Source organism: Nilaparvata lugens, chromosome 12, assembly GCF_014356525.2.
Source record: "Nilaparvata lugens isolate BPH chromosome 12, ASM1435652v1, whole genome shotgun sequence".
NCBI lineage: Eukaryota > Metazoa > Arthropoda > Insecta > Hemiptera > Delphacidae > Nilaparvata > Nilaparvata lugens.
In genome coordinates this window covers 9,764,429-9,778,574 of record NC_052515.1, presented here as the reverse complement: position 1 = coordinate 9,778,574, position 14,146 = coordinate 9,764,429, and the positions used below count along the sequence as shown (strand labels likewise).

The 14,146-nt window shown below is 31.7% G+C and overlaps 1 protein-coding gene across 1 annotated transcript in view; it reads left to right on the top strand.

The window, feature by feature from the left end:
• Positions 1-13,704, top strand: part of LOC111044416 (G1/S-specific cyclin-D2) — a 106,340-nt gene extending 92,636 nt beyond the window's left edge. Inside the window, exon 4 of the mRNA XM_022329567.2 lies at positions 9,425-13,704. Within this exon, the coding sequence (XP_022185259.2) occupies positions 9,425-9,771 (347 nt within the window). The 3' untranslated portion in view covers positions 9,772-13,704. The remainder of the gene's footprint in view (positions 1-9,424) is intronic.
• The last annotated feature ends 442 nt before the right edge of the window (positions 13,705-14,146 follow it).

The window sequence follows — 14,146 nt, the reverse complement described above, 5'->3', positions numbered from 1 at the left end:
CTCCTTTAAATAAATCTTGAAAATTTTCATAGATGAACATAAAACTTCCCCAATTTTATTACTGTAGCTCATACAGCTATTCATGTAATGCAGGAGATACAAGTAGAAACTAATCAAAACTTTCAAAGCAATTTGGCCATTATTTCGGTCGCTCTTTAATTTTTATTGGAACAAAAATAAAATTACGAGTATCATTGGATATTAGTTCCCGTTACACACACCCCAATACCAGATCACTATCATCAACATTTCCACCTAATTTCCAGAACATTCCAGCAAAACATCAATTATATTCACACCAGATCATTAACATCAACCAATTCATTAACATGTCCACCCAATTTTCAAGACATTCCAGCAAAAATCAAATTTGTCTACTCCAAAATCTACTACCAATTAACATGCCCAAACCTGTCAGTATTTTGCACCAATATACACATGTAAAAAACTAATGAATGGAGATTACAACCATTTATAGACTTTTGGAAGTGTAAACCGCATTCTTGGGGTACAAAAGTATTTAGCATAGGTCCTTAGTCAGGAAGTGACCCTAAAAGGGCTTTGGGTGTCCTTGATTATTATAATCGTTTCCTTTTAATTAAATGATTCCTGTGACGCATTGTTCATAAGGCACCCAAAAGTTGATAATGTTACGACGTATCAAAGGTAATTATGTAAATTTAGGTGGCCTTAGATAATTAAAAACAGGCAGTTTGAGAGGTGAGATGGTGACCTAAGATAGGGGTTCCAGTTTCAGTTTGTCAAGTCATCACGCCTGAGTCAAATGGTCGATACATGTTTTATGGACAAGGTTAAGGTTTTGAAAATATCTTGGCCATACAACAGTCACCAAAATGATTGAAGACTATGTTTCGAATAGTAAGAGTATGGTGGAAGTATAAATTTAATCGAAGTATGAAGAGTTAAATATTTCTTCTATGTTTTGAAGCATCTAAATTTGGAGATCTACTTTGTGAGAATATTTAAGGACTAAAAATTTTGTGAAGTGGAGATCCACAAGTCATAATGCCGGTTGCTCAAAATCCGGTCAATTTTTAATCATGATTAATTCCACGGGAACCAATCAGAGAAGCCGTCTTAAAAAAAGCCTTCTCTGATTGGCTCTCGTGGAATTAACCAGTATTAAAATTTAACCGGTTTTTTGCAACCGGGCCTTAACCTATTTCGGACTACGTGTAACCTTATCTAAATTTGGGAGAGGAATAGCACAAGGTTACCTTAGATAATGTCAAGCAGATGATGTGTGCCAAGTTCCATTAAATTTAGTAGAATTTATAAGAACGGCAGAAAATCGTACGTCCAAAAATCGATGTGTCGTGTATGTAACTAGACTTATACGCGATTTTGCTTCAAATGAATATTTTTGAAAAAAAAAACTATAAACCATACTTTGCCATGTACAATATATAATTTTCATTTAATTCAAGAGTGATAATTTGATGTATACAATGTTAAGACGAATACAATAACAGTATAAATGAAACAATATAGTAAAGTATAAAATAATAATAGGCTACAGTAAATACAGTAATAGTACAGAGTAAAAAATTGAACCTCTCTTTAGCAAGATTATTATAGCAGGCAAATCTACCAGTTTTACAAAAAATGATCCCAAATACTAGAAAAACCACACCTAAAACTGGCAGGAAAAAACACTGAAAGAAAGGTTGTTAACACTAAGTTCGGTCATGAACCCTGTGGTCAGTAACCCTATGGTCAATAACCCTGTAGTTAACAACCCCTTAAAGTGAATATTGGGTGAATTTTTGGCAGAGTTAATTTGGTAATTATCACCTTTAGGACACAGATTGGTTGAAAATCATCCGAAAACATAGGAAGAAGAAGCAGCTTGAAGAAGAAGGGATGAGGTGGGTGACTTGAAAGAGTGTGAGAAGGAGGAGAAGAAGGAGAAGAAGAAGAAGAAGAAAAGCCAGGATCTGTCACTTATGTCCGATACTTCCTACTCAATCACTTTTCATCCTTTCAAGCTTATCCTCCTCCTCCTCCTCCTCCTCCTCTTCCCTCCTCATCTTCGTAAGCTAGACATAACAGAAGGTTTACATGAGATGAGCGCATCTCACCTATCACCCATCCCTCTCATTATCTTCTTCTTCTTTTCCTTCTTCTTCTTCTTTATCCAGTCATGTACGTCCAATTTCCACCTATCTGTTCCGCTTTGGAGTTTTTTCATTTTTTTCAAGTATTAAGTTGAAACTAAACGGATGTATACACTAGTTCCAGACTAAGTAAAGGAAGTTATCATCTCGTTTTTCTCCCAGTAAAAATAATCCTATCTTCAAATAGCAGGATATTAGCCTGTAATAAGCTGCATCATTTTAAGATTAGTTTGATACTAGTATGCACCTGGGGTAATATCTTTTATATTACTTGACTGCAACTACTGGTCTACCGTAGTAAATCATTATATTCAGTAAATGAAAATTTATCAACCTTACCTTACAGTTGTGTTGTGAGTGATGTTGTGGTACTTTTCCATAATGAAAACATTTTAAAAAGTCGTTGACAATTTAAATTTGTGTTTTCATCATGAAAATCTTATTTTTCTTTCTCACTTTTCTCCACTGCTTCTCCTATCTGCCCTCTTCCCTCTACTGTCTTTACACTCAATATTTTATTATTCAATACAGTTGCTTCTTTAGGAAATTATCCTACAACAGGTTGGCGTTGTTTACACAATTCAAATACAAAAGCAAACAAATCATGACAGAAAATATTGATCACATGCTAAACTAGAAAGTTCATGAGAATATTATTATAAATGAATAATTTTATGGATACTACACTCGTTATCATACAAGTGAGAAAAAACCTCATAGTTCCTCAGATCATTGATTGCACTTTAGTCAGTCAATACACATTTCACTCATTCAAACAGAATGAGCAAATTTTCAAACACTGCTCCACGAAAGTCGAGAACATCTTCATATCCCGAATACCTTCATATCTTTTCACTCAATAGGAACATAGATGAAGGATAAGCGTAAGCCTATATTTCTTGTCTCTGATAGAAATGACGATTTTATGATGATGATAATAATAATAATATCGAGTGACCTGGCTGGCTCAGGTCTGGTGTCAGAGTTTTCAGGTCGCACCTGATCAATTTCAGGGCCTCTGACATGACCTAACGACTGCTTTCTAGGCTGCCGGACCGACGGCTTAACGTGTCCATCCGAAACACGGATGATGATGATGTTGTTCATGGAAAATAATGCAGATGACAATGGCTTCAATTTTGATGATGAATATGTTGATGTTGATCTTCTAATTTTTAGAAATCTTCTAAACTGAAGAAACTGGCTTTATCACTGATATAAGGCAACATCCCATGTAACACTGATAATGATGATGACAAAATATCATGATGACAATCTCTATACTTCAGTGCTGATGATGATGATGATATTGATGACGATGATATTGTATAATGATGATGACAAAATATGAAAAAATGATGACGATCTCTATGCTTTGATGCTGATGACCAGGATGTTGATCTCGATGATGATGATGATGATGATGATGATGATGATGCACCCCTAGCGGATGATACCCCTCGGGGGCGGGTGTGGGGGGGGGGGTTGTTCTACCCCAGGTTAGACTGCAAGCTGCAACTCTCAATACAAATAACCTACAGCCGTCACTCTGTAAATGTAGAACTAGTTTATACTACCATAGTACGAATCCCTTTCAAGGTCAAAGACACTAATAAAGAACTATATAACTATGTACTAGAAGATACTCACATATAGATACTTATATATACGGGTGTAGGCCTATATTATAACCATTGAACAGAATTTTATATCTATAGTCTACTTCCAGATGTACTCATATTCCTCCACAATATATATATATTTTTGTGAGAGTGATGCCCACATGAACTCTAGGCTTGTGCGTGGGTAATGAGGCTGATGATAATGAGAGATGAATGGACCTACAGTTTTAGGTTTTCCACCATTCTTTCAATGTTTTCCATTTCAACTTATTAAAACACAAAACAAAATGATAAAGAATCACAAAACAAATAAAATACAATAAAATGTTACAAATATAAAAAACCATGGAATTTGTGGTTGGGTGTGTTGGAGAAGAGAAAAAAGAGAGGAAGATACCTAGCCAACTATGGTTTCCCATGTAATAGGCAGGCAAAGAAGAGAAGAGAGAAGTGATATACTTCAATATCAACATTTTATTGTATTTTTTCTTTAGGTCACTTTTAATATAAATAAAAATATAAATCTCAGTATTCTGATTTATTGAGATTTATATTTTTATTTATACTTCATGATCAGTTTGGAAATCCTATATACTTCTAGAGTCTAGACTATAATTATGTATGTATATTTCTCAAGATAGATAATAATATTGCTGTTGATAGTGGATATATCACTATACTTCGTGTTGTATATTCTTCTATTGGACATAATATATATACATTCTATCAATACTTTGTGTTGTATGTTATAATCTTCTACATACGGGTGAATTTCTTGTTTTTAATGTGGTGATCTATTAAACTTTTTTCTGGTCCAGTTCTATTCGGACAGTATCAGCTGCCCCTCCCCTCCGAATCATACTCTCTCTCCCTCACTCTCTCACTCCCTCTCTCACTCTCTCTCTCTCTCTCTCTCTCTCTCACTCTCTCTCTCTCTCTCTCTCTCTCTCTCTCTCTCTCTCTCTCTCTCTCACTCTCTCTCTCTCTCTCTGCAGAAAGGTCATGGACCGACCATTCTTGTTTGGACATCTGCAGTAGACTTGATATCATGACCGCTGCAAAATCATCTGCCGAAATGTCACCAAGAGATTAGATAGTAAATGAAATAGTTTTGTTGTTGCTGTCATGCTGGATGAAAAAATGTCAGGATAAATTGTTCAGAAATATTCTTCATAATATTTTTTTCTTTACTGAGGGTGATGCCCACATGAGCTCCAGGCTTGTGTGTGGGTAATGAGGAGAATGATGATGAGAGATGAATATCGAATAGTTATCAGAAGTAAAAATTATTGTAGAAATGATGAATATGAATAGAAATTATATAACAAAGATTAATGAAAAAATTATGCTGTATCGAAGATTGATCATGGAAAAGTCTCACCTAAATAGCCTAATAATGTTATACCCTCAAATCAAATTTACTCAGTAGCTTGTTTGTATTTCAGGCTCGAAATTTATCAGTTGTTTCTATTTTATAAAAAAAAAACATTCTACAATGAGGTAATAAAGTGCCCATCTTTATTCCGCTTTATGTTTTTGTCCTCTAAAGCATAAGAAATAATGTTAAAATGAGTTGTTTTTCAAAGTGGATTTTCATTAGTATTTTTTATTTTTGTATTTATAGCCGGTACAATGTTTTGTAATAATATTATGTTGTGCGAAATAAATTAATTTTTGAATTGAATTGAAAATTGCAATTGAGGTGTTTAAAAGGTTGTAGAGAGCAATATTAGGCTTTGTTCGAAAAATGTCAAATATGAATATCGGATGAAATACCTCTTACTTCTGTCCAAGTTGAACTTGTTCATACTATAGATGGTACAATTATAAAATTGTAAATTTTAAGAGAATAAAATTGATTGATTAATTTCTATCATGATGAAAGAAAAATTGATTGATTTAAATTAAGAGAAAGAAAGATAAAGAGGAAGAGAGACAGAGAGAAAGAAAAGTGAAGAGTGATAGAAAGTGGCTAGAGGTAGAATGAGAGAAATTAGAAACATTGTCGAATAATTATATTGACACTTTATCTTTTCTCTTTTGCTGAAATGAGAGAAAATAATGCATACAACTATAAGAAAAGTGATGAAATCAAAAGATAGTCAAGTACAGTAATTCAGACAAAGCAGTAGGCAATATACCTTCCTACCTGATTGAAATGAGTTATGAACATGTGAATGAAATGATTATAGAAAAAAAAACAATCCTCAACTTAAATAGCCAGGTGAATCACCGTTGAAGGACTTTCAATTGAAAAGGGGCAAGGCCCCTCCCTAAGGCCGTTTTTTATCCCTTTTTTCACTCTTCTGAATGGATTTCTTTCTTCTCCCTTCCATTCGCGAAAACGTAAACCAAAAGTAAGCAGGATTTATTCAGCTGGATTATCTACGATAAAGGATTCAACGCTGAAAAAAATCGTAGTTTTTTCTTAAATCCACTTTTTTGTATACTACCCCAGGTGGAATCCATAACGTATGTACTATCCTGAATTATTTATAGTTTTATTTCTTGATTTTTTGTTGTTTCATCACACCTGTGTTTTGATAGTTGGTTTTTATTGTCTTTCTTTTATTCTTTGAATTATTATTAAACCCTCAAATCTCAGGAGAAAAAAGTGGTAAAAAGGGTTCGTAAAGGAATTGGAATTAATTTTTTTCTCTTGTTTCGTGAATTGTTAGGAATAGGTGCTAAAACATCTTGTCTCAGTGTAGTCTTGAATTACATAAATAATTATAGAATGTGAAACGCTAGAAAGGGTTGATAAAAAAATGGAGAATCAATGTCGTCTAGAGTTACTTGATTTGATGGAATCGTATGTAAAAAACAATGCTTCCAATATCAGAGACTGGAGAACGTTTTTAAAGGTTTAAAATTAAGGTTTAAAGCAGTTTTGGGCGAATGCCTGTTGTTTTTACCTGCATTGTATCTATTGTCTATGAATAAAATAAAATAAATAAAAACGTTTTGAATTATTGAGGAAGAAAATCTGAATAATATACAGACATGGGAACAGAAATAAATGAATAAAAAAGATGAATTGAAGAAATAATCGAGTCGAGAAAGAATATAAGAATAGAGAGAAAGATGTAACACGTATTTAGATGTGAAGAAACGGAAGAGAAAGAAGAAGAGGATAGAAAGAGACAAGGAAGAAGGAAGTAGGCAGGGTAGAAAAGAAAAAAAACGAGGGGTGAAAATCTAGGGTAAGGTTCTATAAAAAATAGTTCTTCTATTGTTGAACATAGAGCTCCTTCCCATTATTTACTTTCATCCTTGATGTAAATAATATGGTAATGCAAATCTAGGAATAAATCTTTGCACAATTCGAACAATAATTATAGCTTATTTTATTTCTTAGATTACTAATCCTTCTCACCTATTATTCCCATGTCCTTATTTTCTTTTCAAATATATTTCTACGATCTAACGTATTTGATTTAATGCCAGGAACCAGGTGGTTCTAAGATACCGTTTTAAAATAAAAACGTTGGTTAAAATACGTTTATAATAGCCTAATTTTTTGTTCTTTGGAGCAATGATTATTCAACACCTTTTTCTTACTTGATTTGTATTAATCTCGACAATATTTGTCATTATTTTCATTGTTTGCTTTTATTTTTGTTCGTATCATATTTCATATTGCAATTCCATTTCAATTTATTTATTTTATCGTTCCAATCCTATTCTAGCTATTATTCCCATTGATTTATTTTCCGTTTTCTACTTCCCCTATTCCTTATTTATCATTACAGTATTGTAACATTTATTTCCTTATTTATAACATTCACCAATATAACGGAATTCCACGTACGGTAGTGCCTACCTGTTGTTAGAAATTTTTTTTACAGTATCTAAAGGTATACTTCCTTTAGTATTAAACAGCCTTAACTTTGATATCTACAGATATACTACAGTTGTGCAATTCAACGAAGCGTGAAAGTAGTTCCGTTTATTCATGAGCCCGTAGTTTTTTCATCAACTAGTTGAGAACCGTTGACTGTGCAACAGTGTAAAAAACGAATAATTTAATATTTAATCAGGTGAATTATTGTTTTTCACCACTTTTGCAACGTAGGGGCCTACTCGTAACAGTCAAGGGGTTTTAAAGTACCATTTCTCTGGGTTAAATTAAATCTATTTTTATTAAGCTATGCACCCTCAGGGTAAAATGTTCTCCTGGTTTTGCTACTTTTTCTTACTGTTCCTATGTTACTTACCATATTCAACATTAATATTGTTCACATTATTTTTTGTTTTGATTCTCTAACTTTATTTCAGCTACTTGATTCCTAACTTCCATTTTATTCAATAGATGATAGTGTATTGTCTTTTTTTCGGTAGGGCTACTCTTGAATAGAAATAAAAAATAGAAATCCAAGTAGCCTATCTTTTTTTAATTTTTTTTATTTACGAGTCATTTGTGCATTATCAAGTCTTGATAATGGCATCATGGCCTAAACATGTCGTTAATAAACAATTTTAAAAAAAGGGCACTTGGATTTTTATTTTTTATTTCAATGATAGTCTTTTTATCTTCCTTTTTCATTATAATATTCTCCAGTTATTATACTTTTTCAATTGTACTACCATTCTCTTCTTCGGTTCATCTTTTTTCTTTAAATACGTTTTACCATTAATTTCATATTTTTCCTTGCCATAAACTCCACTAGCCTAGTAATGTAGTTGATATTTCTTCCCGTGTATAGGACACTTATTTCCTTCCCAGACTGTTTTATCAAATGATTCTCTAAGGCCCGGTAGCACAAAAGCTGGTTAAATTTTAACCGTGATTAATTTCACGAGAGCCAATCAGAGAAGACTTTTTTGAAAAGACGACTTTTTTGATTGGTTTTCGTGGATTAATCACGGTTAAAACTTGACCGGATCTTGTGCAACCGGTACCAACTCTCTTTTTACCAAATGAATCTCTAACTCTATCACTTGTACACAATTGTTTCTTAAACAATTCAAGCAAACCCTAATTCATGAATCATCTTTGTCCTTTTGCTTTAACGTTATTCCCCTCCTCATCCTCCTAATTTTCCTCTTCCGCTTTTACTTCTCTCCCTCCACCATTTCCCTGGTTCCACATCAATTTTCTCCTCCACTCTTTATAATTGTCAACTTCAGCCTTTTTTTTTAAATGTTTTAGCTTTATTGAACTGTTGAATAGATGAATAACTGAAGAATCTGAACCTATAGTGAGGTCCACGTTATAATGGCAGTAAATAAAGATAGAAGAATAGCGATGCCGATTCTCTGCATTAATTAATTATATTTCTACACTGTAAAAAACATAATTGGCATCGTTGTGGACCTAGAAAAGGATAGTACCAACGGCTTTGTCGAATAATAGACAAGGATAGCAGAACCAAAGTTGATCAAATACTGTCAATATAACGTGGACCTCACTATAACATCAGTTTTCTCCTCCACTCTTTATCATTTTAAACTTCAGCTTTCTAAAAAAATGTTTTAGCCATCTTGATCTGTTGAATAGATGAATAACTGAAGAATCTGAACCTAACATCAGTTTTCTCCTCCACTCTTTATAATTTTAAACTGCAGCCTTTTTAAAAATGTTTAAGCTTTATTGAACTATTGAATAGATGAATAACTTGAAACTCTAAACCCAACCTAACCTTTGTTTTACTTTTGTTACAGAACTGGACTGGATGCGCTGCAAGCCGTCACTACTAGCCTCTGCCAGTCTGGTAGCCGCCGCCAGTGGCCTCAAAATGGGATCTCTGCCAGATCTCATCCCGCAAGTCTGCCATCTGTCCAACTCCAATCCCGACCAAGTGCACTGGATCGTTCTGCAACTGGAACGCATGATCGCCGAGTCCGTCGAAATCACACTCAAAGTGCCGGTCAGAAGCTCTTCGCCGGATTCAAATCTGCCGCCAAACAAGATGGCCGCCGCCGCCACCGAACAAGTGCTGTCACCTAGCGGAGCAGCTGAGAACCAGCAGCCGACAACGCCGACCGATGTGCAAGAGGTGCACTTTTGAAAGTGCGACGAGGAGGGGGAATCTGAGATGACGTCATCGACACAACAGCAAAGTAGTGGGCAAGTTTGAGGTTAGGTTGGGTTGAGTGTTGAAAAGGTTTCATTATAAACTGCATTTAAAGTATTAATACCATACAGTATCCTGTGTTATATGATATAGAATTCACAGAATAGGTTGCAACAATGAATAATTCTATACACACTCCACTGGGCTACATATTATATATATGATGAGAATCTTGAGGTTAGGTTGGATTTTACAAAGGTAACATTTAAACCTGTATTTGAAGTATATCATCAATATATTATGTTATATGATACAGAATTCACAGAATAGGCTACAGCAATAATGAATTCTATGGGTACACACTCCACTAAATATTATATATGATGATAATCTTGAGGTTAGGTTAGGTTGGATGTTACAAAGTTTTCATTGAAACCTGTTTTGAAAGTATTATATCCATTATATTATGTTATATGATACTGAATAGGCTACAGCACTGAATTCTAAACTATACAGTTCAATGCACCAACTTTCATGTTATATGATGAGAATTTTGAGGTTAGTTTTTACAAAGATTCATTGAAACCTGTATTTAAAGTGTTATATCTTGTCATATGATACAGAATTCATGAAATGAGCTAAAGAACTGCATTCTATAGGCCTACTACATGCTTGTAGTTCACTGGGCTACAGATTATACAAGAAGAATTTTGAAATTAAGTTGGGTTGGGTAACATTGCAGATATACCAACTTTTAAATATATTGGAGGTAAGATATGAATAGAGAGAGGTTATACAGAATAGGACACAAATTTAACATGGATATTTGAAGTTATCATAAGGAACTTTTATTGAAACAAAATAACATTCAAGTACCATAAGGTAGTCTGACTGTGGTTAGATGTTACAGTATTACAATTGTTAACTGTAACTGAAGTTACAATTGTGTATGACTTCCAATATATTTTGCATTTATTGTAAACCAAAATACAAATGGTTGTGTAGCTCTATGGAGAACTCTACTCTCTGACTTGAAAAACTTCAGTTGACTGAATTAGTGCGCATAGTATTTTTGGAAATTTTAATATTTGATTTCATTGTCTTGATGCCTTATTGGGCAATTTTCTGTTGAATAGATTCTTCTAGTACAGTACTTGACTTTGTGTATTAATGCGCTTAATATTTTTGGAAATTATAATCTTTGATTTCATTAACTTGATGCCTTATTAGGCATTTTGTTTGTTGAGTTAATTATTTTTTAGTATTTGACTTGGTGAATTAATGTGCATAATATTTTTGGAAATTATAATCTTTTATTCAATTGACTTGATGCCTTATTGGGCAATTTTTTATTCAGTAAATTGTTTTAGTACTTCAATTTGTGAATTAATGTGCATAATATTTTTGGGAATTATAATTTTTTATTCAATTGACTTGATGCCTTATTGGGCAATTTTTTGTTGGGTAAATTGTTTTACTACGGGATGTTTCATATAATTATTTTATTCGACTTATTTGAGTGGGATAATTATATTATTACAGTATAAATTAATAGGTGAAATTAATTAATAGATTTTGAATTTCAGAAGGGTTGAGTCCTTATAAAAGAGCTGCTTGACTGCAAAAACATTGCATGTGACTATTGTTCAAGTCTTGTGAACAATATTTTTGTAAAAACCGAAAGAAATGTATTTTACTTTCTGGTGAGATTTTCTCATTATCATTATTAACCCCCACTAATCCATTTATGCACTTTCATAATCATTTATTAAATATATTGGATTGTACTGGAAGACTGATACTTATATAATGTTATGATGATTCTATTACTCACTATAGATCACACGAAAGATGTAGCCTGAATTGAATATTCCTTATTATATTTCTACATTGAATTAAGTATCTATTCTCAAAAAATAATTTGTTATACTTTGATACTCAAACCCAAACCTCAAAAGTGATTAAATATGATGTAGATAAAAATACATTGCTTTGCTGGTATGTGATTCCTCCTTCTCTTGAACAAATATATTTTGTTATGTGGTATAAAGTTGTTGTATTATATATATTTTGTACTGTTTCATATTGACGATATGTATTTTTTGTACATTGAACTTAGATTAAGTACAATAAACCAAAAATAACTATATATAGGTGTATCATTAGTTGGTTAATAGTAATTATTATTTATACAGTAGTAATAATAGTAATTATATTGAGAACTTAGTTATTATTTTGTACTTACATTCGATCTCAGTTAATTGATTTTGTATGATACTACTGTGTTCAAAACTATTTTTTTTTCATTTTGTGTGATTACTTATTATTTTGTATCTACAATATTTTCTCCCAAAATATTCATTGTTATCATTATGTATTATTAGTTGTACAGAATCTTTAACCATGTATGTTAATTTGTTACTCATACCAAAAATTAGAAACAAGTCAAATGGTTTAATTCCATTATTGTCTCATTTCTCAATAATTTTATCACATTAGTTTGTGTTTTGTCTTGTATGTTGTTTAATACTGAAGTCGTATTGATTATTTGTATTCACTGTAAACTACATCCAAAGATATTCTATTCTAATTGATTAGGCTAGATTTCTGCATTTGTTTTTTTTCTGCCAGATATTCAATTGTACTCAATCTTTCTATAAGTAGCCTAGTAAAAAAATTGAAATATTTGTGACTTCTCTATAATTGCTCTGAACTTAACGTGACAGTGAATTTCAACGTTTTTGGTATTCAATATTGATTTTTTCCGTCATTTTTCTTAACTTTCTCGATTCAATTCTCTTATTTCAATTCATTCTATAAACTTTCTTTTCATAGTAAAAGAATCTTCAAAGTGAAAATTTCAAAAAAGATATATTGCATTATACTATACTGAGAGAAAATTACTAAATACTGTAACCTAAACAAATATTATTATTGGATGGGAAATTTAATGTTATAGCCTAAACCGGGGTTTTCTTTCACAATACTCAATATTTATATTATCTTACTCTAACGTGTTTGGGACTTACTTTATTATGCTTAAGTCATGTATTATTTTTCTTATAAAACATACAGAATAATTTGTGTAACCTTATTGTATCGTATGTTTTTCCCACAATTACAGTATTTATGAACTTGGAGGTTGGAGGAGTCTCTTAATTGATTTCTCTATGAAATATAAGCCTTTATTCATTATTTTCAAGTTCTATAATTTTTTTCATCTCATAAAGTACACTTCTTATTACATATTTATTTTTCGTTTTCATTTTGATTTTTCAAATCTTTGGGTTACATCAATAACCTGATATAATGATTTTTTCTAGACTTGACATGATATTTGAAAATCATTACTTCATTATCAATAATCATTAATGAACTAAATTGTTGTATTCATATAAACTAAGGTAATTTTGATGTGCCTTTCAGTAAAATAAAAAAAATTGATTAGGCTAATATGTTGTTATTAATGATTAATTATTGGAAAGTTTTTTCATGATGATTTGAAGTGCCTTGAAATTCAATTTTCGATGTTATATGAAAGAGTATATTCTTCTATTTACTAGACGATTTCTGTATTTGAACATCGAATCTCTTTCATAAGCCATTCCAAAGTGCCTTGATAGACAGTACCTAAGAAACTAATTAGCCTATACTGTTTCTTAATCTTGTACTTATACTGATTAATAAAATAATAATGTTTCAGTATGTTTTGAAAAACCAAAAAACAAAACTTAAAAAAATATAATTTATTATAATAATTCTTGAAAACTAAAATTTTCCCAAAAAAATGTTAAAGCATGATCTCGTTGGCTGGTTCACTTTAAAAACTCTATTGTTAAACTAGAACCTATTGGTGTTGGAACAAGATAAAATTCTGAATAATTCTTAAAAAATTAAAATTTGAAAAAATGTTTAAGCATGATAAAACAGCAAATCAACTATTGTTTCACACTGTTAACCAGATCTATTGATCTATCTATCTCTCTCTGAACAAGAATTTATCGAAATTTCAGGTTCATCTTAGAATTAGCTTGCAAGTTAACTTTCATCCAAATTTAACTCATTATGAATAGTGTTAATTAAATGTATTCTATTAAATTGTTATACCGTAACTATTTAACAAGAGCTTAAATGAATCTGATCTAATGATCTCATGTTATATTCATTAGCATTATTTACTCATTATACTTATTATTTTTTATATTGAATACTGTTATCATTCCATTATGTCAAGGTATATAATATGACATTAGTAGGGTATTATTAAGAATCTGACTGGATCTTGTATTTCCAACTATTTTGAAGTTTTTGATTATCTAGTAAAATTAATTAATAAATTATAGTAACGTTGAAATTAAAGCTGGATTTT